Here is a 27,246-nt window from a genome sequence, read left to right as displayed (position 1 = left end):
CACCTCACAGCAAGAAGGTTCTGGGTTTGCGGCCGACGAGGGCCTTTCTGTGTGGAGTTTGCATGTTCTCCCCGTGTCTATGTGGGTTTCCTCCGGGTGCTCCGGTTTCCCCCACAGTCCAAAGACGTGCAGGTTAGGTTAATATGGGACGGCCTTGGCTGGGGTGCCCTTGAGCGAAGCACCTAACTCCCAACTGCTCCCTGGGCGCTGTTAGCATGGCTGCCCACTGCTCTGGGTGTGTGTGTGTTCACTGCTTCAGATGGGTTAAATGCAGAGAGGAATTTCACAAGTGTGTGATGAATAAAGTTGTGCTTTCTTTCTTATTTACATGCAGCTGCAAAAGGTTTGAGAACCCATGTAGTAGACGTACCTCATAAACTATCAAATACAAAATGTTTATTCAGTATATTGTGTATTTCTAAAAAAAAAAAAGACATTTACATAAATTACATTTTGTATATTTATGTAAATTAATTTTGTATATTTATTTAATTTAAAAAAAGCGTACATTTTACGAGAAGAGCTAGGAACTCTTGGAGCGAACCTCAGACTTTTTAAGTGTTTTTACAGTAGAATTATATGCCATCCTGATGGCTGTGCAGTAGGCCGAACAACTCCAGAATAAGAAAGTGCTGATTTGTAGTGACAGTGTGTCAGTTATCAGTAGTCTTGGTAAGGGGTTGTCAAAGAGCCGGCAAGATTTGATCTATGAAGTCCTGATGGAAATTAGGGATGCCAAGAGGAGGGGCGTGGAGGTGTCATTTTTATGGGTCCCGGCACATGTGGGCATTTCATTACATGAAAAGGCTGATAAGTTGGCCAAGAAGGCAGCCAAAAAAGACACGATGTCCACATACACCTATCTAAGTCAGAGGGTAAAAGCATTGTATGGCAAGAGATAATTTTGAGTTGGCAGTCACGTTGGGAGCAAGAACAGAAGGGCAGACACTTTTTTTCACTTGCTAGTAGAGTAACAGACTCAGTTCAGGTTTACAAAAGAGGAGGAGGCAAACGGAAGGAGAATGTTATTATTTCTAGATTGAGAATTGGACACACATTTCTGAACAGTACCTTATTTATTTTGGGAAAACATCAGACTGGATTATGCACCAATTGTTCCTGCCAGGAAATGGAGACTGTACATCATGTGTTACTCTCTTGTGGGAAATACGATTGCCAAAGGCAAGAACTGGTCAGACAGCTGATGGAGATTGGTCTGGAAGAGGTTTCTCTGAAAAGTGTGTTGAACATGGGGTCAAGTGGGAAGAGAAGAAGACCTTTTTTCCAGTTTTTAATGGACACTGGCCTATATGGTAGAATTTAGTGCGCTGCGTTTTTAGTTCAGTAGGTGGCAGCAATGCAACTTTTTAGGATGCCGGCTGCCTTAAAACCCCGAAGAAGAAGAAGCACTCTTGGAGCTGTAGCTCCGTTTCCGCACGAACTACTTACTTTGCTGCCACAGTACCGGAAGTTGCGTTTGTGGAGGTCAAGTCAAATAAAAGAGGTAAGAGAAGTGTGTTATTCTTGTTGTAATCACGTGTGTGCGTGTTGTTTGTTTTACGTTTCCGAGCATTGTGCTGTTTGTGTGTATATTATAGGTATGTGACCAAAAATTTCAGAACACTCATATGGCTGGTTTGAGGAAATAGTAAGATAGAGCAGGTGGTGTAGTGGTTAGCGCTGTCGCCTCACAGCAAGAAGGTCCTGGGTTCGAGCCCCGGGGCCGGCGAGGGCCTTTCTGTGCGGAGTTTGCATGTTCTCCCCGTGTCCGCGTGGGTTTCCTCCGGGTGCTCCGGTTTCTCCCACAGTCCAAAGACATGCAGGTTAGGTTAACTGGTGACTCTAAATTGACCGTAGGTGTGAATGTGAGTGTGAATGGTTGTCTGTGTCAGCCCTGTGATGACCTGGAGACTTGTCCAGGGTGTACCCCGCCTTTCGCCCGTAGTCAGCTGGGATAGGCTCCAGCTTGCCTGCGACCCTGTAGAACAGGATAAAGCGGCTACAGATAATGAGATGAGTAAGATAGAGCTGGAAAAGACCTTCAAAATGACACCTAGATCAATATTAAGGAAGTTATGGAAATTTAAAGATTCCTAAGTGGCATCCCTTTTGTTTCTATCAATTAACAATAAAACAATAGAGCCCAAAGAGTCCCAAAGAGACGATTTCTGACTGTTTCTATGCCATTAAAGGAAAAAGAAAATTTAAGTTAGTATTATGGTAATTAACCCCTAATTAGAATCAGTAATTAGGGTAATTAGTCGGTTCATCTGAAATAAACACCGTGGGAAAAATCCTTCTTCGAGTCTGTGAAAACTTGGGTCTCCAAAATGCAATAAAAACAGATATTAGAGTACTAAAACACTGAAAATTGAAGGAAAATGCAACCATTATTATTAATTAGTAATCAGTAATTAAAGCTATTAACCAATTACCTGTACATGTTCATGACGGTCCTTTTTCATCGATAATTATATTCCCGATTAATTATAATTGTATTGCAAAGAATGTCCTCTACATTTCTGTATCCTAATCCATGAATTATCATTATGTAACATTGTAAGCACTAGGCTTACATTGTGAGATCATCCATAATAAAGTCAGCTGCCAGAGAAGGAAAAACTCATTTCTTTTTTTTTTTTTTAAAGATTTTTTTTTTTTGGGGGGGGCTTTTTCCACCTTTTATTGGACAGGACAGAGACAGGAAACGAGCAGGAGAGTGAGAGAGACGGGGAGGGATCGGGAAATGACCTCGGGCCGGAACCGAACCCGGGTCCCCGGATCCACCTGAGCCACGGCGCCCCATCCACCTGAGCCACGACGCCCCCTCCACCTGAGCCACGACGCCCCCTCCACCTGAGCCACGACACCCCCAGAAAAACTCATTTCATAGTCCACCTCATCATCATCCACTGTTGTCCCAGAGACAGAGTATCCAACCTCGTACACTTTCCTCTTACCTCTTCCAACAACTTTCTTAATCCTCCCCTTGTATAAAGCCAGCTCTCCTTCTTCATACCACAAATGTCCAATATCCCTCCCTATGGCCTTCCCACTTAGCAAATCAATCAAGTTCTCTTGCTTGTCCTCACTGAGCTGTGGAAACTCTTCTGGAATTAGACTGATGTCCATGGATTTTAGTCTCTTTTCCAGTTTCTTTCTGGCTGCACTATCCCGTTCTTGTCCTTTGTCAGCCTGCCGCTTTGAAAGTTCAACCATCAGATCTTTCATCCTTTTTCTTCTTCTGATTCTCTGCTTCTTGCCAAAGCTTACAGCCATTTTCAATAGTCTACAACGCTTTCCCTCAAGAGAATCGAGATATTCAACAGTTCCATTCTTCTGAGCTCTAAGTTTGGATGAAATGTAGCAAAGTGTTGCTGCCGGTGCCTTTTTTCGTGCAGCACTAAACATGCCCATCATTTGCTCGCTATCTATATTATGTGAACGTGCTGACTTGGTCTCCTTCTGTAATTGTTCCGTAATGTCAATTTCTAAGTATTTCTTATATTGTTTTTGTAGAACATCAATGATAGCTTGGCGGCAATTCATCATGTCGTCAAATACATCTTTATCCTTGGGAGACTCCCTCAACTGGAGAAGAGTTCCATCAGCCATGGACAAGTCGTTTCCAAAAAAAATCCGTACATCGTGTCAAGGTGCCTCGAGGTTCACGCTCCTGGTCTTTCAGTTCCGAAACGACAGTCTTCACACAAGAAATACCATCAATGTGGTTAATTTCGGTAGCAGCTGATGTGTAGAATCGAGCCATCCAAGGCCCAGTCAACAACTTTCCTATTAAGCCAACAACCTGCATCTCTACATGAGCAGTTTCCAGTGAGAAGTCTGCTGCAATACTTGACCGTGGTCCACTACAAGAGGTCCCCTTCTGGAACAGTTCTGCAAAAAGTGAATGGTACTGCACTAGGGTGCCACAAATATGGAAAAATATATGGAGGCGATTGCCACGGTAACGGGGCAGCAGACCACGGGGTAAACCATTCGCTTCCAGAAAGATCACAAATCCCTTTGGATCGCCCTTACTGTTTTTATAATGCAGTTTGTTGATTTGTACGACCAGGTCCCCAGCAAGACAATCTGACCCCAGAATCTTCTTTGGAATATTACCATTTCTTTCATACGTTTTCAATGAAGCCCGGACTTTTGTGGCCACTGAGTCTAGTGGATGCAGGTGGCAGTTAAGTTCTGTCAAGGTTTTATTCCATGCTGCATTCACTATCCTTATTGCTGCATGATTTGCCGCACAGCGATCTGTTAACGTATTGGTGACATTCTGAATTAGTTTACTTCTTGTTCCCTGAAAATCCTGTGATTCAAAATAGGAGTAAACATTAGCCAAATTATCAATAGAATCAGTGACATGAGTAGCATAGTCCTCAGCCGTTCCTCCGGGAAGTTCATCAATTGCAATGGAGTAACAACTTTCTTCGGTAGTGAAGTGAATTTCGTTAACATGAACGTGTTCTTGCGTCGTGGTGTCAAAGCCTAAAGTGGAATCCTCACTGGAAAGCAAAGCCTCTGCTGCTTGGTATTCACTGATCACACCAAGTTCTCTCGCCATAGATTCTACTGTAGATCTATGCGGTATTGCTTCAAGTTTCACCTTGCAACGGCGAGCGAAGTTCTCTATTAACTTCGGGACACAATTTGTAGGCACTTGATTCACCAATGCATCAAATACCATCATCCTCATGTCTGCAGAGTAAGATTTCTGGTCAGACTTGGTTTCAAGAACACCCTCCATCAAATCAACTTTTTCCTCAAGAATACATTTTTCATTTTCCAAGTCATGAAGCTTTCCCACTAGATCTAGAATCATGCCTTCATCACTCTCTCCAGTTGGACTTGGCGATGAAAAGTCAAGTGCTTTTCTCCTGGCTTCCTTGTGGTACTTCATTTTTTTTTTTTTTTGTTCTTTTTCTTCAGTGTACTAACACTTCCCCGGGCAGATCTAAGCTCATCGGCAAGATCACTACTATTAAGTTTTTCTTTGACCCGAACTAATTGAGCCTCTTTTCTTTTCAGTGTTTGGTTAAGTCTTTTAATTGATACTTTCTTATACTTCTTAGCACATGAAATCAAAGATGTATCACACCGAATGGTTTTCTGCATGTGCTCCATTTTCCCACGAAGGATAACCATATCCTTGCGAATTGATTTACACCTCGTGCATTTGGATAGCTGTCTGGTTTTTATTGGAGATGGAGCAGGTAGTTGCACAATCACACTTGGATTCACTGGCACCAGTAATTCCCTCCCATCAGACTGATCTGCACCTGATGATTGAGTCTCTGGAAGTACTGGTTGATCTTGATTATCTGACTGAGGGGTTAAACAAAACAACTGCTGGCATATGGAACTAAATTTCCTGAACTGCTCTGCATTGGAGAGACACTTGAATTTGCCCAGTGTTTTATCAACGAGTTTCTTTATCTCAACCTTCAAGTGTGATGATAATCGACTGCGTTGTGTGGCGTCCATTGATGACTGATCAATTAATTCGTAAAGTTTTCTTTCTGTCATGGCCCGACTGCTCTTACATTCTAAGACAAACAAGAAGAGAACATGTCCATTTAAGAAGGAGGTACTCTGCGCAGGCAACTGAGCAAACACATCCAGGAGATGCTGCTTTGCAATCCCAGGTTTTTCCTCCGGACTACGAAACCATGTCTCTTTCTTTTTGGGAGGCATGCTGAATCAGAAAAAAATTAATTATAATAATTTATTTCACTTTGCATTAATGAAGTCTCATGACCAATTTGACATTCCAATGAATATACCGATTTTAACTACCAAAACCATTTCAATCAACAATGACATATGAGAAACATGTGCAGTTTGTTTACAAAACAAACGAGATCAGCCAATGAGCCACTGGGAAAGTGATCACGTGACCTGAACTCGCATATTCAGCACCAGTGGACAGCTTGCAGAACACGTTCTAAATCTCTAATCATTGGGTCCCCTAGACCATGATCATTCAAAATATGCGAATTTATAATGTCTTTAGGTATTGATGAAGGATACTGGCCCAGTTTATTTGCAGTTCATCATATTTTAATTAGAGAAAATGCCGATGGAACATGGACAAATTTCCAACGATTTCAATATGGCAGACGGGGATGAGCGTGAGGGGTATGCATTTTGAGGCTGACAGAAAACCAAGTTTTAACGAACCAATCACCATCAAACTTGCTGACAAGAAAGATTAAACATAATACTAAGAGACCACCTACCTTTCAAATATGTCCAAAATCGATAAACGGTAGTTTCACTTTGTTGAAATCGGACAAAATTTTCAATGCCTGATAAAGTGGAGAAATCTTCAATGGAAGCGAACAAGACTGCCTCTGGTCATCAACCGGGTACTAAACTACGTCATTAAATGGGAATCCCCGGATTTCCGTGCTTTTGACCAATCCGAAACGTGATTTCTTAGGGGATACCCATCGGCGCTCCTCAGAACGCGGTCACACTGGGAATGGAACAAAATGGCGGCAGCTAGATCGGAGATGTGCGCGTACCTATATGTTATTTTTTTAATGTAAGACTAGATTGTTTGTTTGTCCTAAATCCACACCTGATGCCTCTGGGCTCTGTAGCTACTAAGCAGGAGTTTGTAATGTCACATACTCATCATGATTGTAGTTTAACCAAGGATTGATTGTGTTGCCAAACACATCTGGATATTGTCAATGCCTCAGTAAGAAATGGAATAGAATGCCTTTATTGTCACTATAGAGATCCTGCAGTCACGTGACCGGAAAGTACACAACCGCCATCTTGTTGGTCAAAAACACCGCTGAATACTGCTGCACTCGTGTACAGAATGGATCAGTTTCAACCGACGGACTACACGGCTCATTTTTCTAATGAACAGATAACTAGATATGTGTCTAAAATAAGCGATCTACAGATTAGTGACCCTTATGGCTTACCGGACGGAGTTTTCACAACCGGATTTTGAACTGCCAGCGGAATACCCGGACGTGTATGATTTACCTCATCAACTTTCCCTCGCTGTTCAGTGGTGAAGCACTGCGTGCTTATAAATCTCTGCACAGTTATCTTTACAGAAACTCAGGATTTGTCAGCGACTCAGATGTGGCATCTTGTAAACAAGAAAATAATCCTCATTGGACGGGTAAGTCACTTAAGTATTGAGTATAGCACTGACCAGCTGATTATAGACTAGAATAAGGTAATTCCAGCTGTAATTCCAAATCGTCCGTCTTGTTTACCATGGATCTGGCGTTGGAGAGGTAGAGGCTTAGCAGTGGAGGTTTGAGTGGCTGTTTTCTGAGCTTAGTCAACAGGCCGGCTCTGCAGCCTCTCTTTTGCTTCCGCTCCCGGCGCCGCCTCCTTCGCTTTGCTTCCGATAACAATCCACGGAGACCCTGCTGGTCTCACTATCTCGTCCGGAATGTTGTGCATGCGATGGAAATCGGTACAAACCGTCATTTTCTGCTGGAAACCAGGGTCCAGTAAGTCCATACGGTTGTAGTGGATATTGAAGTCCGGTACAGACGAACAACACGCAAAAATACACACAAAAAACATAAATGTGCACAGGTAGGGAGAGCTTGTAGCCGCAGCCGTTGTAGTAGAATTGTATATAGTAGGGTTTTCCAGAAGAAAAGGTAGAACCAGAAGTAGAAGGTGGAAATATGGCGTTTGACCGACAAAATGGCGTCTGTCACAATCTGGATCGGCTGTGACGTCACATGCAAGTGCTCCTAGATTAAAAGCAACTACAATAACAGTGCAAACAGCGTGTAGAGGAAAAAAAAAAAAAAAGGTGAGGGGGTAAGGTGCACAGTCCTGAGGTGTATGTGTTGTATTTCACATTGTGGAGTGATGTATTGTACAGAGAGAGTCACATTATAAAGTCTCATCTCCTCTCATTATCTCTAGCTGCTTTATCTTGTTCTACAGGGTCGCAGGCAAGCTGGAGCCTATCCCAGCTGACTACGGGCGAAAGGCGGGGTACACCCTGGACAAGTCGCCAGGTCATCACAGGGCTGACACATAGACACAGACAACCATTCACACTCACATTCACACCTACGGTCAATTTAGAGTCAACAGTTAACCTAACCTGCATGTCTTTGGACTGTGGGGGAAACCGGAGCACCCGGAGGAAACCCACGGGGAGAACATGCAAACTCCACACAGAAAGGCCCTCGCCGGCCACGGGGCTCGAACCCAGGACCTTCTTGCTGTGAGGCGACAGCGCTAACCACTACACCACTGTGCCGCCCACATTATAAAGTATTGTACATTATAAATTATTGCACGAAGAGAGTCACATTGAGGCGACACGGTGGTGTAGTGGTTAGCGCTGCCGCCTCACAGCAAGAAGGTCCGGGTTCGAGCCCCGGGGCCGGCGAGGGCCTTTCTGTGTGGAGTTTGCGTGTTCTCCCCGTGTCCACGTGAGTTTCCTCCAGGTGCTCCGGTTTCCCCCACAGTCCAAAGACATGCAGGTTAGGTTAACTGGTGACTCTAAATTGACCGTAGGTGTGAATGCGAGTGTGAATGGTTCTGTGTCTATGTGTCAGCCCTGTGATGACCTGGTGACTTGTCCAGGGTGTACCCTGTCTTTCGCCCGTAGTCAGCTGGGATAGGCTCCAGCTTGCCTGCGACCCTGTAGAAGGATAAAGTGGCTAGAGGTAATGAGATGAGATGAGTCACATTGGGTCATTCCGTGTGAAATCATCAGATTTTCCAAAATCTTCCCAGGTCACCGACTCGGATTCTCATGGGTTTTTTTTTTTTTTTTTTACAAGTACCCACATATATGTCTGAACACATGCAAAATATTTCTGCTTAATTCCAAGTAGTTTTTTTAGATATAATTTTTTTTAATAAGGGTACCCACAATCCTATTTTACACTCACGGATGCATTTTGAGCTTTTTTCATTTTTAAAAGACATTATCTCAGCTAAAAATGCAGATATAAAGCTCAAATTTGGAATACACCCTATTTGAGCACCCCAGATACAGTAGTAAATTTCAGAAATGGGATACGGAGCTAACTTTTCCATTCTGTAGCATCACAAAAATGGCAGTTTGTCCATTCTCGCAAAAAATTACAAAATTTCAAAGAGCTGTACTAAAGAAGGGATTCAATGGATAATCTTCATATTGTAGAATACACATGTGGGGTACTAATTGTGTGTAAAACATTGTGGTCATAACTTGAAGGGTTTTTGAATTATTGACTCTTGAAAATCGAACATGATCGTAGAATGTCAAAAATAGGCCTCCAGTCTCTTTATGATTTGACCATGTGGGCAAGTGCTCAGCCACTTCATAATTTTTTTTGTGGAGAGCATTTTGATATTACAACTTTGTCAATTTTTTTTATCTAGCTCAAATGCCTTCATAGTGAAAAAAATTTGCAATGTAGGGTACCGTAACATGGCGCGAACCAATTTTGAACCTGTATTTGCATATTCAGAAAGCAATATATCAGCTCTGAATGGAAGCATAAAGCTCAAATTTGATATTTACACTATTTGGCACCCCAAAATAATGGATCAACTTTGAAAGACAGATTACTGAGCTTATTTTTTCACTTCAGCCCAAGGCCGTCCTATGTTACCCTAAACCGCATGTCTTTGAACTGTGGGGGACAAACAAACAAACAACCCGGAGGAAACCCACGTAGACACGAGGAGAACATGCAAACTCCACACAGAAAGGCCCCTGTCGGGCACTTGGCTCAAACCCAGAACCTTCTTGCTGTGAAGCGACAGTGCTAACCACTACACCACCTTCGTGTTATTTATCAGGATGTCCTAGCAATCTTTACAAGGACAATTGTGTAGATTGGTCTCGGACATTGAACTAGAGAGAGAAGATAATCGAGACAATCCACGTAAACATAAAAGCAGAGCTCATGAGTTAACAGGATGAACCTGCTTCCCTAGCCATGCAGTTGCAGTGAGCCGTGATCACTTCTCCGTCCTGTTTCACCAATACCCAGGTCTTTAAAGGGGAACTGAAGGCAATTTTTTTATTTTAAAATTAAAATTCTATTTATCTAATTTTATAAAATGTAGGAATGCATTTCTGACAACCATTTTGTCACTGTTATAGCAAGTTATGAGTGTTTGAAATATGCTATGTGATATATCAGTCCATTCGTCAAAGCAATGGCCGTAAACGAGATTCGCTGAGACCTGTGCGAGACATCGTAGGGCGGAAGTAAAACGTACAGCGGAAATCAAAGCGACCAACATCTGCCAGCGTTGTCAAAAGACGCGCGTGCCCTCTTTCAAATGCTGACGTAATCAAGTCGGAAGTTTTCCCTGTGTCCGAAATCGCTCCCTACTCACTATATAGTGGAGACGCCATTTTGTAGTGCTGTCCGAAAACTTAGTGAGGATTACGTGGGAAATGTGTTCAGTATAATGTATTTATCACAAAAATACATGTCTGTATTTATTATTTTGAAAACCCACCAGCAGCCTGATCTGGCATGTTTTAATTATGGGTTGTTTTACAATCAGGGTACAAAGTTTGTGTCACAGGGGTCCAAAATTCAAATTGATTCAAACTGGTTCTTGTACGTTTTTAAGTGAAGGACAAGTTAAAGAACAGATTTCAGGTAATTTTTTGACGTGTGTATGGTAGTTTTGTGTAATCTGCTATAAGATGGGAGAAACAAATGAAGTGATTCTCGGAGAGGACTTTTTTTTTTTTTTTTTGACAATTCAGAATCCACTACTTCCATAGTGCTTTTAAATATAAGGCTGTAAGCTTTGTGTTAGTTGTCTCTAATATTTATTTCCCAATATCTTGACCACATTTTAGGATGAAAATAATCATTTTAGATGTTATTTTATATTGAAAAATTAGCTGTCTTGGAGAGGACATTTTTTTTACACAATTACATCCTAATTTGATCAAAATAGTCTGAAAACTTACTGGCGTTCAACATTAAAACTTAACTATGTTTCCAATGATATGGAACCAAATATTTGTTTTATGGTATAAAGAATGATTTAAGTGCATCCCTTTTGGAGCTACCTGTGGTCAAAAAAGCACTTTTTCTAAATGACACGAGTAATTGTGCTAAATATGACACATATTGCCAAACATTCACCAAAAATAACGTTATCACCAAATGTTTTTTTGCATGGTAAATAGAGCTATCACAGGGCTACAATAAACAACCAAGTTTATTTAGTCAAGCCTTTTGATATTGAAGATAAGTGTTAAATGTGATTTTTAGCTTGCGTACCTTGATTGTCAAACAACCCTTATGCAACAGTAATGACGTAAATACCGGTGCGACGGACTCGTCCTTATCCTGTCGTCTTTCCAACTCTTCTGTACTCCACATTGGTTTGAAGTCGTATGGAATAATCTCCATCACTGATGAAGCTGGCAAATCTCAGAATTAATCTAAATTGGAATCATATGGTGATCTGGCCGCTGTGTAAACAGTTTTCAAAATGGCGGCGCTGACACTTCACATTTGAAGTCTCGCACAAGTCTTGTGAAGATCGCGCAGATAAGCGACGCCTGCCGTGGACCAAACGAACTACATTTCACCATGGCGGGTGTAGTGGTTAGCACGGTCACCTCACAGCAAGAAGGTTCCGGGTTCGAACCCAGCGGTCGGCGAGGGCCTTTCTGTGTGGAGTTTGCATGTTCTCCCCGTGTCTGCATGGGTTTCCTCCGGGTGCTCCGGTTTCCCCCACAGTCCAAAGACATGCAGTTAGGTTGATGTAGGGCGGCCTTGGGCTGAGGTGCCCTTGAGCAAGGTACCGAACCCCTGACTGCTCCCTGGGCGCTCTGGTGTGGCTGCCCACTGCTCTAAGTGTGCGCGTGTGTTCACTGCTTCAGATGGGTTAAAAGCAGAGGATGAATTTTACTGTGCTTGAAGTGTGTATGTGACAAATAAAGGTTTCTTCTTCAACATGGCTAAAAACCGAAAAGGCCGATAAGTGTAATATGATATGCCAATACAAGTCATGATGATAAAACCGAAAGCTTATTAAGTTAATTAAGAAATAAAGCAAGTTTGAAGTGCCTATCACGGGTAAATTCAGGAGCAAGATCAATGTAATTCTCCTATTTTATATTAAACTTTGGTCAAATATTGGTCACACTTTGCATTTTGTGCAATTTTTTTACCTTGCGCAATACCAGAAAACTTCAGTTGAAATCAAGCCATTTGAGGCGAATTGGTCCGCCTCTGAAAAAACTTGGCATTTGGATTTCCCGGAAAACGTTGATTTTCATGACATCGCGTGCGGGACGCCTCCCTCTGAATCCTACGTCAGCACTGGTTTGTTTGAGAAAATGACCTGGTGGTTTTCTGCAAATTTCTTCAACGTTATCGCGTAATTATTAAAATGGTTAACAGATGTATCATAGGAGGGTGTAGCAACACCAATCTTGATGGGATTAGTACTCATCGTTTCCCAAAAGACCGGACAATGAGAGAGAAATGGGAGCGCTTGGTCTACACAGGCTGTGCACTGAAACCGTGCAAAGCTCGCGCAGCCTGCTGGCGCTTCCGCAGGTAACGTCACGAATCTGGCTCCAGACTCCCTTGGGATTTTTCCAGACGCATTTTGTTATTTTATTTTTTTCTGCTGTAGACAGATGGCCTTGTGCAAAATTACCCTTCTGGATGAGTGTGTAAACTCTCATATTAAAAAAAAAAACGAAATTGGTCCAGGATATGCACTTTAAAAATGACTTCAGTTCCCCTTTAAAGGGGTTTCTGTGGATCTTTATGAATGATTTACCCAGAAGAGAAGAGCAGGAAGGATTGAGAGTCAAGCAGCTGTGGTTTGTTTACACCCATTATTAAAACTTGTAGCGTCCTCCTAACAAACATTGCAAAGACGTGTACAAAAAGCCCAAAAATTCCTACTTACCCGGGCCTAAACGATACAGGATTTATCTTGTAGTGTCCTGATCCTCAGATCTTTAACCCAGCCACATATAAAAAGTTGCACACCTCCATGCTCTTCCAGGTTTTTGTTTGTTTGTCCGTGTAGAATGTCGTCTGCAGCACCAGGTAGTTTGAGATGTCAGGAACTCAATGGATGAATAATTTTCCAACTCGTAGGAAAAAATCCTTCTTTACTAGCATGTCAGGATCGATCCCATTGCAAAGAGCAATTTTTCTGAAGGTATCTTGGCCGTGCATTGGCTTCTGAACTGCGAAAATAGTCGGACACGGTTTCGCTCTTTCATAATGATCACCAAATCAGTTTGCCTGACCACCACTTCATTCACCAGAAGTAAACTTGTAAGCAAAGGTCACGTGACTGAATACATCCTGTACATTATTTTACAAGGTCTTATTGATGATATAAGTGTATAATATTATACACACACACACACAGAGACAGACAGGCAGCTGCATTTGTAATTTAAATTTTTGTTTCATGTTTAAACCTCTAATGTTCATGCCATGTTTTGTCTGGGTACCAGACATTGTAAACAGAACAGCTGTATACTAATATTTACAGTTTATATAGCACCTGTACAAATGTTCTAAGCGCTTTACAATCACAAACTAGTAAATAATTCAATAACTAATTAAAAGGCTGGCGGCACGGTGGTGTAGTGGTTAGCGCTGTCGCCTCAGTAAGAAGGTCCGGGTTCGAGCCCCGTGGCCGGCGAGGGCCTTTCTGTGTGGAGTTTGCATGTTCTCCCTGTGTCCGCGTGGGTTTCCTCTGGGTGCTCCGGTTTCCCCCACAGTCCAAAGACATGCAGGTTAGGTTAACTGGTGACTCTAAATTGACCGTAGGTGTGAGTGTGAATGGTTGTCGGTTACCCCTTTTCCACCAAATCAGTTCCAGGGCTGGTTCTGGGCCGGTGCTGGTGCTGGTTCACAACTCGTTCAACTTGCGAGCCAGCTGAGAACCAGTTTGCTTTTCCATAGCTCGCGGTGCTAAGGGAAGCCACGTCAGTTACGTCGCTGTATACGTCAGTTACGTCGCTACGTTTGCATAAACCTTGGCGCGAATATCGAAGCAAAAACAACACAGAAGAAGCAGCAGCAACAACAACAATAATAATAATAATGGATGACTTCGCGTTTGTGCAGCTGCGGCTTCTCGTCGCTTAAAAATGGTGGTTTTTTGCGGTCTTGTTATTGTTGTTGGTCTTAACAACTCTGCCCCCCCGCTGACGTAAGCGGTTCTTTCCTCTGGCCCAGCAGAGAGTTGGTGCTAGCCTGGAACCGGTTTTTCTGGCCCAAGAGCCAGTTCTTTGTCAGTGGAAACAGAAAACCCGGTTCCAAACTAAGCACTGGCCCCGAACCAGCCCTGGAACTGCTTTGGTGGAAAAGGGGCATGTGTCTCTGTGTCAGCCCTGTGATGACCTGGCGACTTGTCCAGGGTGTACCCCGCCTTTCGCCTGTAGTCAGCTGGGATAGGCTCCAGCTTGCCTGCGACCCTGTAGAACAGGATAAAGCGGCTACAGATGATGAGATGAGAACTAAAAACTAAACAGCTATAGATTAAAAGCGAGCCGAAAAAGATGCGTCTTAAGGTCTGGCTTTGAAAACATTAACGTTCTCGGAAATGCGCACACAGGCAATTTATTCCAAAGAAACAGAGCATATGAAGGAAAAAGACCTAAAACCATAATTGTTCAGTCTGTATTAGACTGGGACAAGCCGGATAGCAGAAGTAGAGGAACGTACGGTTCTTCTAGGTCTATACACTGTCAAAAGCTCTTGTAGATAGGAAGGCGCAGCACCATTCAGACATTTAAAAGTAAGTAGATTAATTTTGAACATAATTCTAAATTCAACTCCAGCTCCTGTAAGACAGGCGTTATGTGATCGTATTTGCCCTTCATATGAATAACTCAGGGGCGGCACGGTGGTGTAGTGGTTAGCGCTGTCGCCTCACAGCAAGAAGGTCTGGGTTCGAGCCCCGTGGCTGGCGAGGGCCTTTCTGTGTGGAGTTTGCATGTTCTCCCCGTGTCCGCGTGGGTTTCCTCCGGGTGCTCCGGTTTCCCCCACAGTCCAAAGACATGCAGGTTAGGTTAACTGGTGACTCTAAATTGACTGTAGGTGTGAATGTGAGTGTGAATGGTTGTCTGTGTCTATGTGTCAGCCCTGTGATGACCTGGCGACTTGTCCAGGGTGTACCCCGCCTTTCGCCTGTAGTCAGCTGGGATAGGCTCCAGCTTGCCTGCGACCCTGTAGAACAGGATAAAGCGGCTAGAGATAATGAGATGAATAACCCAGGCTGCAGCGTTCTGGACAGTCTGAAGTTTGTTGACTAAATATTTAGGAAGGCCAAAAAGCAGAGCATTACAGCTATCTGTCTTGGAGCACACAAAAGCATGAACTAAATCTTAATAGTCTCTAAGACTGAAAGAGCTGCCGCTCTTTCAAACCAAGATTTATTAAACATGCGCTTGCGATAGCTATCTGTCCTTTTGTTGGATTTGTACTTTGATTGGACAGTGTGTAGTTCTACTTTGTTATTCTCCAAATGCATCTTTGGGTAAAAAAAAAAGCATGTTGGAGTAAATAATCTAAACCGTTACTGATTGGCTGCATGAATCTACAGTCTGGGCTTGAAAGAAATCAGCCCAGAGACTCAGATTGTTGGCACGCCCGCGTCTAAGACGCACTATTTCGAATAATGAACGCATTGTCGAGAGGGGCAGGGGCCAATATGGACGCGAGCATTTTATACCCTATTTGGAACGTTTCGTGGCGTATTACTTGACTTCATGGTCTCAGTATCGAAAATCTTGCACAAATATGCAACTTCCAATATAATTATCTGGATATTCAACAGATTTCAGCATCGGATGAATTTGTTTTGACCGCCGCCATATTGAATATACGTCGGACCCGTTCGTGTATTTACGCCGCCCCGTTTGTAGCATCCCAAGCGAGTAAAACCTGATCCAAGTCTTTCGCTAGGTGGCGTCTTACAGTCTATGTATGAATATTCGAAAGAGACAAGAAAACATGGATAAGAAAAGAAAAAATACATCTATTTTGTGGCATGGTGGTGTGGTGGTTAGTGCTGTCGCCTCACAGCAAGAAGGTCCGGGTTCGAGCCCCGTGGCCGGCGAGGGCCTTTCTGTGCGGAGTTTGCATGTTCTCCCCGTGTCCGCGTGGGTTTCCTCCGGGTGCTCCGGTTTCCCCCACAGTCCAAAGACATGCAGGTTAGGTTAACTGGTGACTCTAAATTGACCGTAGGTGTGAATGTGAGTGTGAATGGTTGTCTGTGTCTATGTGTCAGCCCTGTGATGACCTGGCGACTTGTCCAGGGTGTACCCTGCCTTTCGCCCGTAGTCAGCTGGGATAGGCTCCAGCTTGCCTGCGACCCTGTAGAACAGGATAAAGCGGCTAGAGATGATGAGATGAGAGGAGACATCTATTTTGTCATTCTTTGGCAGAAAGGGAGTACATTCACCTGAAAAAACTGATACCCCTGATACCCAAGGTAATTAGTCATACTAGGGCCAAGTTTACATGAGACCGTATCTGTCTCGTTTTCTTCGCGGATGCACTGTCCGTTTACGTTGAAACGCCGGGAAACGGGAATCCGCCAGGGTCCACGTATTCAATCCAGATCGTGTCTGGTCCGGTGCTGTGTAAACATTGAGAATACGCGGATAAGCTGTGCTGAGCTCTAGCTGGCGTCGTCATTGGACAACGTCACTGTGACATCCACCTTCCTGATTCGCTGACGTTGGTCATGTGACGCGACTGCTGAAAAACGGCGCGGACTTCCGCCTTGTATCACCTTTCATTAAAGAGTATAAAAGTATGAAAATACTGCAAATACTGCCCATTGTGTAGTTATGATCGTCTTTAGGCTTGCCATCCTTCCACTTGCAAGTGGTAAGTGACTTGCGCACAGCGGCTCAGTCCCGAATCACTGCTCGTGCACTTCACTCGCGCGTTCTGTGAGCTGCGCAGGGCCGGAGTGCGCACCCTCCAGAGGGCACTCGCTGTTCAGGGCGGAGTGGTTTGGAGCGCAGCCGCTGAGGAGGAAGCGATGAGCCGCACTGACACATTTCTCAACTTACGTGCCGAATTAGTCATGTGATTAGCATATCCGTGTATTGGCGTTGCTGTGTGCACGCTAATCGTTTTTAAAAATGTTAATCTGATGATCCGCTGATACGGTCTAATGTAAACCCCACCTAGATTTTCAACAACAACTACTGCAACAGCAACCACTACTACCACTGCCACTACCACTGGTGACTACTACTACTATAGACCTACACCAAACTGAAAACAAGTTAATAAAATAAATTAATGAAATTAGAAGTAGTGATGATTAGAGACAAGCAGAATTAGACCGTCACAGCATGCAAAAAACAAACCCATTCTTATGCTGTAATTTACAAGGAGGAGATAATATAGATGTGATATATAGTGGCCTGTGGTTGAATTCCAAAATATTGCCACTGATTAAACAATATCTCAATATATTTGGTTGAAGCATTGATTTTTGTCATCTACATTGCTTCATATGGCTTCTAATACCAAAAAAAAAAAACAGAATTGAGAAGAAAAAAACAGCCCCTGGGCTGCCCCAGCTGTTCACTGGGCTCGCTTCGCTCACTAGGTTCGCTTCAACTGAAGAATAATCACTGGGCCCCCCATTGTAGAAATGGGCCCCTGTTTTTTTCCCAGGAGGGGCCCTGTGGGCCCCTTGACCTGCAAACAATCTGAGTCTCTGTCAGCCCCAGCCTCACTTCACTGTTTGTCTTGATTGCAAGTGGAGATATACTTGGCTCCATCAAACTAATTTGCCTCTCAATACATTTGTTAACCGCAAATAATCTGATGTGAATGCCAAAAAAAAAAATGCAAACCTTATCGAGGAAAGGGGGGTATTCGGCCCCGGTACATTGAAAACGCCTGGAATTTATCACCAGTATATCAGACATTATTGCAGGTTACTCAGAAACCAATTGGAATGCGCGAGAACTGAAGCCGGTAAAATGAAATAGAAATTGAAAGTTGGACTCTTCTGCTGGGGGTTTATTGCCCCACATCTGTATGGAATAGGCTCTAATGTTTTTAAAAAAATGTTGACTTATTGGAAAATTGTTGCGCTTTTATCATTGGATTTGATGGCAGTTCATTTGTAATTTTGTGTGTTTGTTCTGTTAGTGTTTAATAAAGTTACATACTTTTATACCACATAATTAAAAAAAAAAAATGTCAGGCCTAATGATGTCTTTCTGTCTTACCCCTGCGAGCCCATTTGTACCACGGCCCTGCCTGTGATTTAAAAATGACGTACCATTCATCTGATGAGAGAGCGCCATCAGTCTGAAACACACACTGACATGTTATAGGTTTTTCTCTCTTGTGTGTTGTTTCTTTAGTCACAATGGCAAAAAAGAAGCGTTTGAGACTGATCGCTGAGATGGCCCGAAAGATCCGGGCTTACCGAGAGCTGAAAAATCGGCCGCGGGATTCGCAGCGCTATGCCCTGGACTATGAAACCATGACACGGCCGCTCACCGGTAAGAGGCTGCCGGTGCTGGCCTGGCAGGACGTGCGGAGGGAGACTCCGCTGTTCAGGCTCCTGGCTGGCATGCGCATGTTTGGCGTGGGACGGCTCTTTACATGCAAGTCGTGGCTGGAGGAGCACACGGAGCCTTGCTACTGGAAGATAACTAAAGTGAAAGTAGACTACACAGCAGAGGTCAGAAACCTACAGAAAGCATGAAGCGTGTTTAGAGTCAAAGATTAGGAACTTGTTGATTTTGTCTTTTTTTTCCTCCTGTAGAATATGGACCATGGGAAAGCGTGGGGTATTTTGACATTTAAAGGTAAGCACAGAATCACGATTAAAAAAAAAAAAAAAGCAATAATAACTCGGTGAAATCCAACAGATGCAAAGCTTTATGGCTTTTAAAATTTATGATCTTGAGGGATTTAAAAAAACTAAACAAGCAGCTCTAGTTGGTTACTTATTACTTAGTTCCCTCTCTAAAGAGGACACCGTTTATCTCACCAATTTCTGAAGCTATATTAAGCTCTCAATTTTTACTCGAATGGATATTTATTGTAGCCCTGTGATGACCTGGCGACTTGTCCAGGGTGTACCCCGCCTTTCGCCCGTAGTCAGCTGGGATAGGCTCCAGCTTGCCTGCGACCCTGTAGAAGGATAAAGCGGCTAGAGATGATGAGATGGGATATTTATTGTTGAATCAAACAGTGTTTGATAATGTGGTGGATAATATGAGATTAGCCTTGGTCTCTACTAAAGAGTCTATAGCTTGTCTTAAAGTGCCTATCACGGCTAAATTCAGGAGCAAGATCAATGTAATTCTCCGATTTTATATTAAACTTTGGTCAAATATCTGTCACACTTTGCATTTTGTGCAATTTTTTTACCTTGCGCAATACCAGAAAAATTCAGTTGAAATCAAGCCATTTGAGGCGAATTGGTCCGCCTCTGAAAAAACTTGGCATTTGGATTTCCTGGCAAACATTGATTTTCGTGACGTCGCGTGCGTGACGCCTCCCTCTGAATCCTACGTCAGCGCTGGCTCGTTTTCTCATAAACAAACTGGTGGTTTTCTGCACATTTCTTCAACGTTATCGCGTAATTATTAAAATGGTTAACAGATGTATCGTAGGAGGATGTAGCAACACCAATCTTGATGGGATTAGTACTCATCGTTTCCCAAAAGACCGGACAATGAGAGAGAAATGGGAGCGCTTGGTCTATACAGGCTGTGCACTGAAACCGTGCAAAGCTCGCGCAGCCTGCTGGCGCTTCCGCAGGTAACGTCACGAATCTGGCTCCAGACTCCCTTGGGATTTTTCCAGACGCATTGTTATTTTATTTTTTTCTGCTGTAGACAGATGGCCTTGTGCAAAATTACCCTTCTGGATGAGTGTGTAAAGGGACATACTTTCATATAAAAAAACACGAAATTGGTCCAGAATATGCCCTTTAAGACACAAATCTGGATGTGACTTCATACAATTTCAAAAAAGTTGGGACGCTGTGTAAACTGTGAATAAAAACAGAACGTGAAGATTTGCAAATCATGGAAACCCTATATTTCATTGAAAATAGTACAAAGACGACATGTTGAACCTGAGAAATTTTATTGATTTTGAAAAATATATGCTCGTTTTATTTTTGAATTTGATGTCAGCAACACGTTTCAGAAAAGTTAGGACAGGCGTATGTTTACCACTGTGTTGCATCACCTCTACTTTTAACACCACTCTGTAAACGTTTGGGAACTGAGGAGACCAACTGCTGTCGTTTTGAAAGAGAAATGTTGTCCCAGTCACAATTTCAGTTGCTCAACAGTTCGGGGTCTCCCTTGTTGTATTTTGCACTTCGTAATGCACCAAATGTTTTAAATGGGAGACAGGTCTGGACTGCAGGCAGGCCAGTTTAGCACCTGGGCTCTCTTACTACGGAGCCATGCAGTTTTAATGTGTGCAGAAAGTGGTTTGGCATTGTCTTGCTGAAAGAAGAAAGGCCTTCCCTGAAAAAGATTTTGTCTGGATGGCAGCATATTGCTGTGAAGTTTGTGTATATATCATTCAGCATTAATGATGTCTTCCCAGATGTACAAGCTACCCATGTCATGTACACTAATGCACCCTCATACCATCACAGATGCTGGCTTTTGAACTGTGCACTGATAACAAGCCGGATGGTCCCTCTCCTCTTTAGCCTGGAGGACGTGGTGTCCATGATTTTCAAAAAATAATTTCAACTTTTGATTCGTCAGACCTCGGGACAATTTTCCACTACTTCTCAGTCCATCGTAAAAGAGCTCGGGCCCAGAGAAGGTGGCAGTGTTTCTGGATATTGTTTATATCTGGTTTTAACTTGCATTTGTGGATGCAGTAATGAACTGTTTTCACAGACGATGGGTTTCTGAAGTGTTCCTGAGCCCATACCGTGATTTCCACTACAGACACGTGTCTGCTTTTAATGCAGTGTCTCCTGAGGGCCTGAAGATCACAAGCATCCAGTGTCAGTTTTCAGCCTTGTCTCTTGCATACAGAGATTTCTCCAGATTCTCTGAATCTTTGTGATATTATGTACCATAGATGATGTGATCTGCAAATTCTTTGCAGTTTTACAGTGAGGAATGTTATTCTTAAATTGTTGCACTGTTTGCCCACGCAGTCTTTCACGGAGCGGTGAACCCCTCCCCATCTTTACTTCTGAGAGACTCCGCCTCTCTGGGATGCTCATTTTGTACCCAATCATGTTACTGACCTGTTGCCAATTAACCAATTTTTATTTTATTTTTTAAGCATTACACAACTTTTTTTTTTTTTTTCAGTCTTTTGTTGCCCCGTCCCAACTTTTCTGAAATGTGTTGCTGACATCCAATTCAAAATAAGCATATATTAAAAAAATAATTTTCAGTATTTGATATGTTGTCTTTGTACTATTTTCAATGAAATATAGGGTTTCCATGATTTTACAGATCTTCACATTCTGTTTTTATTTGTTTTACACAGTGTCCCAATTTTTTTTTTTTTTTTGGAATTGGGGTTGTAAAATAACCATTAAATAGTTGAAATTCCAATGATCAGTATGTACAAGCATCCACATCTGGTGTTATCTCATAAATATTAGATGTAATGGTTATCAATGTCCTGCATCTACATTGTGTTCTAGGTAAAAAAGAAGATTCTGAGCGGGAGATAGGTAAGGTCATGTACCACGACTGGCGTTTGATACCTAAACACGAAGAAGAGGCCTTTACACGCTTCGAGCCTGTCCCTGAACCCCCCATCCGACACGTGCGCTACCCGCCGCTCCTGCGTGCCATGATGTTGGCACAGCAAGCCAAGGAGCTCGGCGTCAACGCCAGCACCCTTCCTGAACCCAGCCTACCTCTTCAACGAGACGTGCTGCTCAGCAAAGAGTACTTCCGCAACCAGGAACAGCAAAAACGGGAGGGAACGCCCGTGTAAGCAGAATTCAGAAAATTTGAAGATCAAAGATCAAACCTTTTATGAGTAACCTTAATGAATTCCTCTTGCATTCCTTTCATTACGGGGTTTATCTCAAAGTAGAAACTTTTCCTACCCAACGTTTCCTAACGTTAATATTTAGACGAGAAACACGTTTCTGATTAACATGCCATGCCAACACTGTTATATCGTCATGGTAGCCATGTCTGGGAAATCCGAATGGCTGAAACATCATCTGCCCATTTGTTGAAAGATTAGGACTGTCCAGGACGATTCCTTGGAGTCAGACCACTGAAGGATGACTCGGAGACTATGTAAACCTTAGGCTGTTTTTTGTATTGTATTTCCTTAAAGAGGAAGGAGTAATCTCGCTAGGTGATGTCTATTACTGTACATGCTCTGATAATAGCATTTGCATTATTTATAAATAAAAATGAGATACTAATGACAAAATTATAACAAACATTTCTCCTCATGACTTGGGCTGCGGTGTGGTTGTGCCTGTTTTTGCCACAATATTTCAACGGCAACACTGTTCAACATTTCTGTTGATTTTGTACGATGTCGTGGAAACTCCCCCAAGAAAGAACGAGACCGTCAGTGACAGCATAGCCCACTCCGACCCCGTCTAGTCTAGAAGGAACGATTTAAAGTGGGCCACCTTGTGCAATAAATGTTGCAAGCTATATACAGAGGCTATATATACACCCTAGGAATACTGACCTATTTGCCAGAAAGAATCCAAAACGGCGAAGAATTGACTGAGAAGAAGCATATTTTTTTTAATTGAACTGCTCATTAAGGCTTAATTAGTCCATAACTTCATTAATAATTGTAATTAAGCAAATCTGGGTAGAAGTTATATACATCCTAGGTATCCCTACCTTCGTGCCAGAAAGACTCAATCTGTGAAGAATTGAGGGAGAAGAAGCGATTTGTGTGGAAACTGCTCGTTAGGGCTTAATTACTCCATATCTTCATTATTAATTGCAATTATGCAAATTTGGGTAGAAGCTACTGTATATGCACCCCAGGCAGACCTACCTTCCTGCCAGAAAGAATAAAAATCGGTGAAGAATTGAGAGGGAAGAAGCGATTTTCGTGAAATGTGGATGACGACAGACGGACGACAGACAACACACGATGGCGTAAGCGGATCACCTGTCAGCTGGATGAGATAATAATTCAAAGTCAAGGAGTTTGCAGAAAAGTTTAAACTTTTATTAAATCAATTAACAAAAGCCAAGTCAGTCTGCGGCGTGATCTGACTCCAAAATACAAAGCATCCATTTTTATCGTGTTCTAACAAAGTTTGAGACAATTTGCCAAGTATAATGAATTCTGATTGGTTCACACATCTCACTATACAAGACCTCGTTTCCATTAATATTTTCTATTGGTCCATATAAACCCTCTAAATTTTAGGTTTGTCTCCACCAATATTTCCAATGTAGCACTGAAATTATTATTATTATTATTATTATTATTTTTTTAAAGATGCTTTCAGGTCTCGCTCTACCAATATTACCAAGGCCACACTGGGCTAACTTAATAATAATTTAAACAAAACTTTCTCATTTTATATGATTCAAAGTTCTGTAACTATTTTTTAACCAATATTTATTTCTTTTTAAGCAGAATCAACTTAATTTACTCTGCACTGAAAATCAACATGATTGGCTTTAAATCAAAATACAATCAACATAAATTACTGTTGCCCCTTTTCCACCAAATGAGTTCCAGGGCTGGTTGGGGGCCAGGGCTGGTGCTGGTTCACAACTCGTTCAACTTGCGAGCCAGCTGAGAACCAGTTTGCTTTTCCATAGCTCGCGGTGCTAAGGGAAGTTACGTCGCTGTATACGTCAGTTACGTCGCTACGTTTGCATAAACCTTGGCGTGAATATCAAAACAAAAACAACACGGAAGAAGCAGCAACAACAATAATAATAATTAAAGCCGCAAGCGGCCTCGACGGGCCCTCGCGCCAGCGGCCAAGGGGGGCGGGGGCATGCGTCCCTGCGAAAAACCTTCCACAGCTTCTGCGGCAAGAGACATTACTCCCACAATGGCGACAAAGCACAGAAATGGACACATGGCAACAAGAGGGTCTCGCACTTCGTGCGTTGTCGACCATGGCAAGCGCCTCAATAAGGGTCTTGAAAAGAGTTTGCTTGCCAAGTTTGACAAATCAGAAGCTGCAATATCATTTTTGCCATAATCAGCACCCCCAGGGGCGAAAGTGCACAAAATCTGGCGTATATGTCAGGTGAGCTATGAAGAGTTTGCGTATGAAGTATGATGACAATTGAGTAAATAGAAGATGAGATATAGATTTTTGAAGAATAAATTTTTGGGTTTTCCCATGTCAGTAGGTGGCGCTATGCGGTACATGAGCGATTATGAGTTGGAAAAATAAGTGTCTACAACAGCAACGTACAATCACAAGGTAGTGGTGTGAAGGAAAAGCATTATGGAATTATTTACCAAAAACCCGTTTTGGAGCAATTGCGTGGGCCAAAAACAGCGCCCCCCATGGACGAAAATTCCCAAAATGTGGTATACATGACATGGGAGGTAGTAAGAGGGTGGCCGTGAAGTTTGACCAAATTTGAGGAAAGATTGGATTTTTTGCCCAAAAATAGCGCCCCCAGTGGCGAAACATCACAGAAATTGGGTCACATGTCAGAAGCCCAATGAGTGATTTGCGTGTGAAGTATGAGCAGTGTTGAGCAATTAGATTTGTTATGAATTTTTAAGCATGTAAAATTCTGCTTTGAAAAATGATTGACGTATAACTTCTGAATGGTTTACCCTACGTGAAACGTATTTAGCAACTTTTGTCAGCCATGTCTGTAGATGATGTGTATCAATTTTGGTGACGTTCCTATGAACGGTCTAGGAGGAGTTGCGCCGTCTTCGTGGCCATGCATTTCGCACAAAAGTGAAATTACCTCACTTCCTGTAGGGCGTGGCTAATGCATTGGCATTACATTTTTGTCCGGCTTGGTGAGATACATATGCGTACCAAAGGGCATGCCACTACTACAAACTACATGGCAACCAGGCACCTTAATGCGAGAGGCAAAAATCACAACACGTTAGGGGGCGCTATAGAGGCCCTGAGGCCCGCCTGGATCTGGGCTTCTGGTTCTCAGTAGCGGTGGCAGTCTAAGAAAAAGGAGCCAAATTTCGAGCGTTGTCGACCATGGCAAGCGCCCCAATAAGGGTCTTGTAAAGAGTTTGCTTGCCAAGGTTGACAAATCAGAAGCTGCAATATCATTTCTGCCATAACCAGCACCCCCAGGGGCGAAAGTGCACAAAATTTGGCGTATATGTCAGGTGAGCTATGAAGAGTTTGCGTATGAAGTGTGATGAAAATTGAGTAAATAGAAGATGAGATATAGATTTTTGAAGAATAAATTTTTTGGTTTTTCCCATGTCAGTAGGTGGCGCTATGCTGTACATGAGTGATTATGAGTTGGAAAAATAAGTGTCTACAACAGCAACGTACTATCACAAGGTAGTGGTGTGAAGGAAAAGCATTATGGAATTATTAACCAAAAACCCATTTTGGAGAAATTGCGTCGGCCAAAAACAGCGCCCCCCATGGACGAAAATTCCCAAAATGTGGTAAACATGACATGGGAGGTAGTAAGAGGGTGGCCGTGAAGTTTGACCAAATTTGAGGAAAGATTGGATTTTTTGCCCCAAAATAGCGCCCCCAGTGGCGAAATATCACAGAAATTGGGTAACATGTCAGAAGCCCAATGAGTGATTAGTGTGTGAAGTATGAGCAGTTTTGAGCAATTAGAAGATTTATGAATTTTTTAGCATGTAAAATTTTGAAGTGAAAATTGATTGACGTATAACTTCTGAACGGTTTATCCTACGTGAAACGTATTTAGTAACTTTTGTCAGCCATGTCTGTAGATGATGTGTATCAATTTTGGTGACATTCCTATGAACGGTCTAGGAGGAGTTGCGCCGTCTTCGTGGCCATGCATTTCGCACAAAAGTGAAATTACCTCACTTCCTGTTGGGCGTGGCTAAAGCATTGGCATTACATTTTTGTCCGGCTTAGTGAGATACGTATGCGTACCAAATGGCATGCCAGTACTACAAACTATATGGCAACCAGGCACCTTAATGCGGGAGGCCAAAATCACAACGACTTAGGGGGCGCTATAGAGGCCCTGAGCCCCGGCCAAGTTTGGGCTTTTGGTTCTGAGTAGCGGTGGCAATTCTCGGAAGTGGTGCCAAATTTCGTGCGTTTTCGCCCATGGCAAGCGCCCCGAAAATGGCCCAACAGCGGAGAAAAATAAAGAAGAAGAAGAAGAAGACGGAAGAATAATAATAGTGAACTCTTACAAGAACAATAGGGCCTTCGCCCATAGGGCTCGGGCCCTAATAATGGATGACTTCGCGTTTGTACAGCTGCTGCTTCTCGTCGCTTAAAAATGGCGATCTTTCGCGGTCTTGTTATTGTTGTTGGTCTTAACAACTCCCCCTCCCGCTGATGCAAGCGGTTCTTTCCTCTGGCCCAGCAGAAAGTTGGTGCTAGCCTGGAACCGGTTTTTCTGGCCCCAGAGCCAGTTCTTTCAGTGGAAACAGAAAACCCGGTTCCAAACTAAGCACTGGCCCCAAACCAGCCCTGGAACTGCTTTGGTGGAAAAGGGGCATAAATGTGTGATTGATTACATCAAGGTGTGTGTGTGGAGGGTTATATATGCATAAAATCACCAGAACTGCTGCTTTTTCAAATGTATCCCCAGTGAAACCTGTATATTTAAGTTATTCCACGAAATCGAGTCGTACATGAGCTGACAGACGATGAGGTGCGTAGCACCGAATTGCCTTATAAGCCATGTACGACGAGATTGAGTAGAATAACAGTTTTATCCTATCCACATTCACTGAATTTTGAGAAACGGAGCATTTTTATTTTTAGCAAATTCAGTAAATAAAAACTTTATGCAAAACGACCGACAAAATAATTTCCTCTTAGAATGTAAACAAACCGGCAAAATGACAGTAGCAGTTTGTGAAAAACGCCATAATTCTTGAAAAGTAAAAAAAAAAAAAAAAAGACGTTTTTACCATCAAATACTTTCATTTCATATTTTGTTACTCCTTTTTTTTTTTGTTGTATTTTTTGGGGGTTTTGTTTTCGAGTAGAGTTTTTATTTCATCCTCAGCTAGTTCAGCAACACGTTCTGCCATTTTGTTTTTCGCAACTCACGGTATATGAGCTGATAGCCTATTTAAGCTCGTATACCGTGAGTAG

At 42.7% G+C, this 27,246-nt stretch overlaps 1 protein-coding gene across 1 annotated transcript; it reads left to right on the top strand.

Moving 5' to 3' along the window:
- Positions 1-1,419: 1,419 nt before the first annotated feature.
- On the top strand, positions 1,420-22,425 carry mrps34 (mitochondrial ribosomal protein S34). Its single transcript, XM_060901933.1, has 4 exons — positions 1,420-1,504; positions 18,377-18,699; positions 18,784-18,826; positions 21,664-22,425. Exons 2-4 carry the CDS (start codon positions 18,382-18,384, stop codon positions 21,960-21,962), a joined length of 660 nt encoding a protein of 219 aa, XP_060757916.1. The 5' UTR covers positions 1,420-1,504; positions 18,377-18,381; the 3' UTR covers positions 21,963-22,425.
- The last annotated feature ends 4,821 nt before the right edge of the window (positions 22,426-27,246 follow it).

Source organism: Neoarius graeffei, chromosome 20 (assembly GCF_027579695.1).
Source record: "Neoarius graeffei isolate fNeoGra1 chromosome 20, fNeoGra1.pri, whole genome shotgun sequence".
Classification (NCBI taxonomy): Eukaryota; Metazoa; Chordata; class Actinopteri; order Siluriformes; family Ariidae; genus Neoarius; species Neoarius graeffei.
This window is presented reverse-complemented; position numbering and strand designations above follow the sequence as displayed.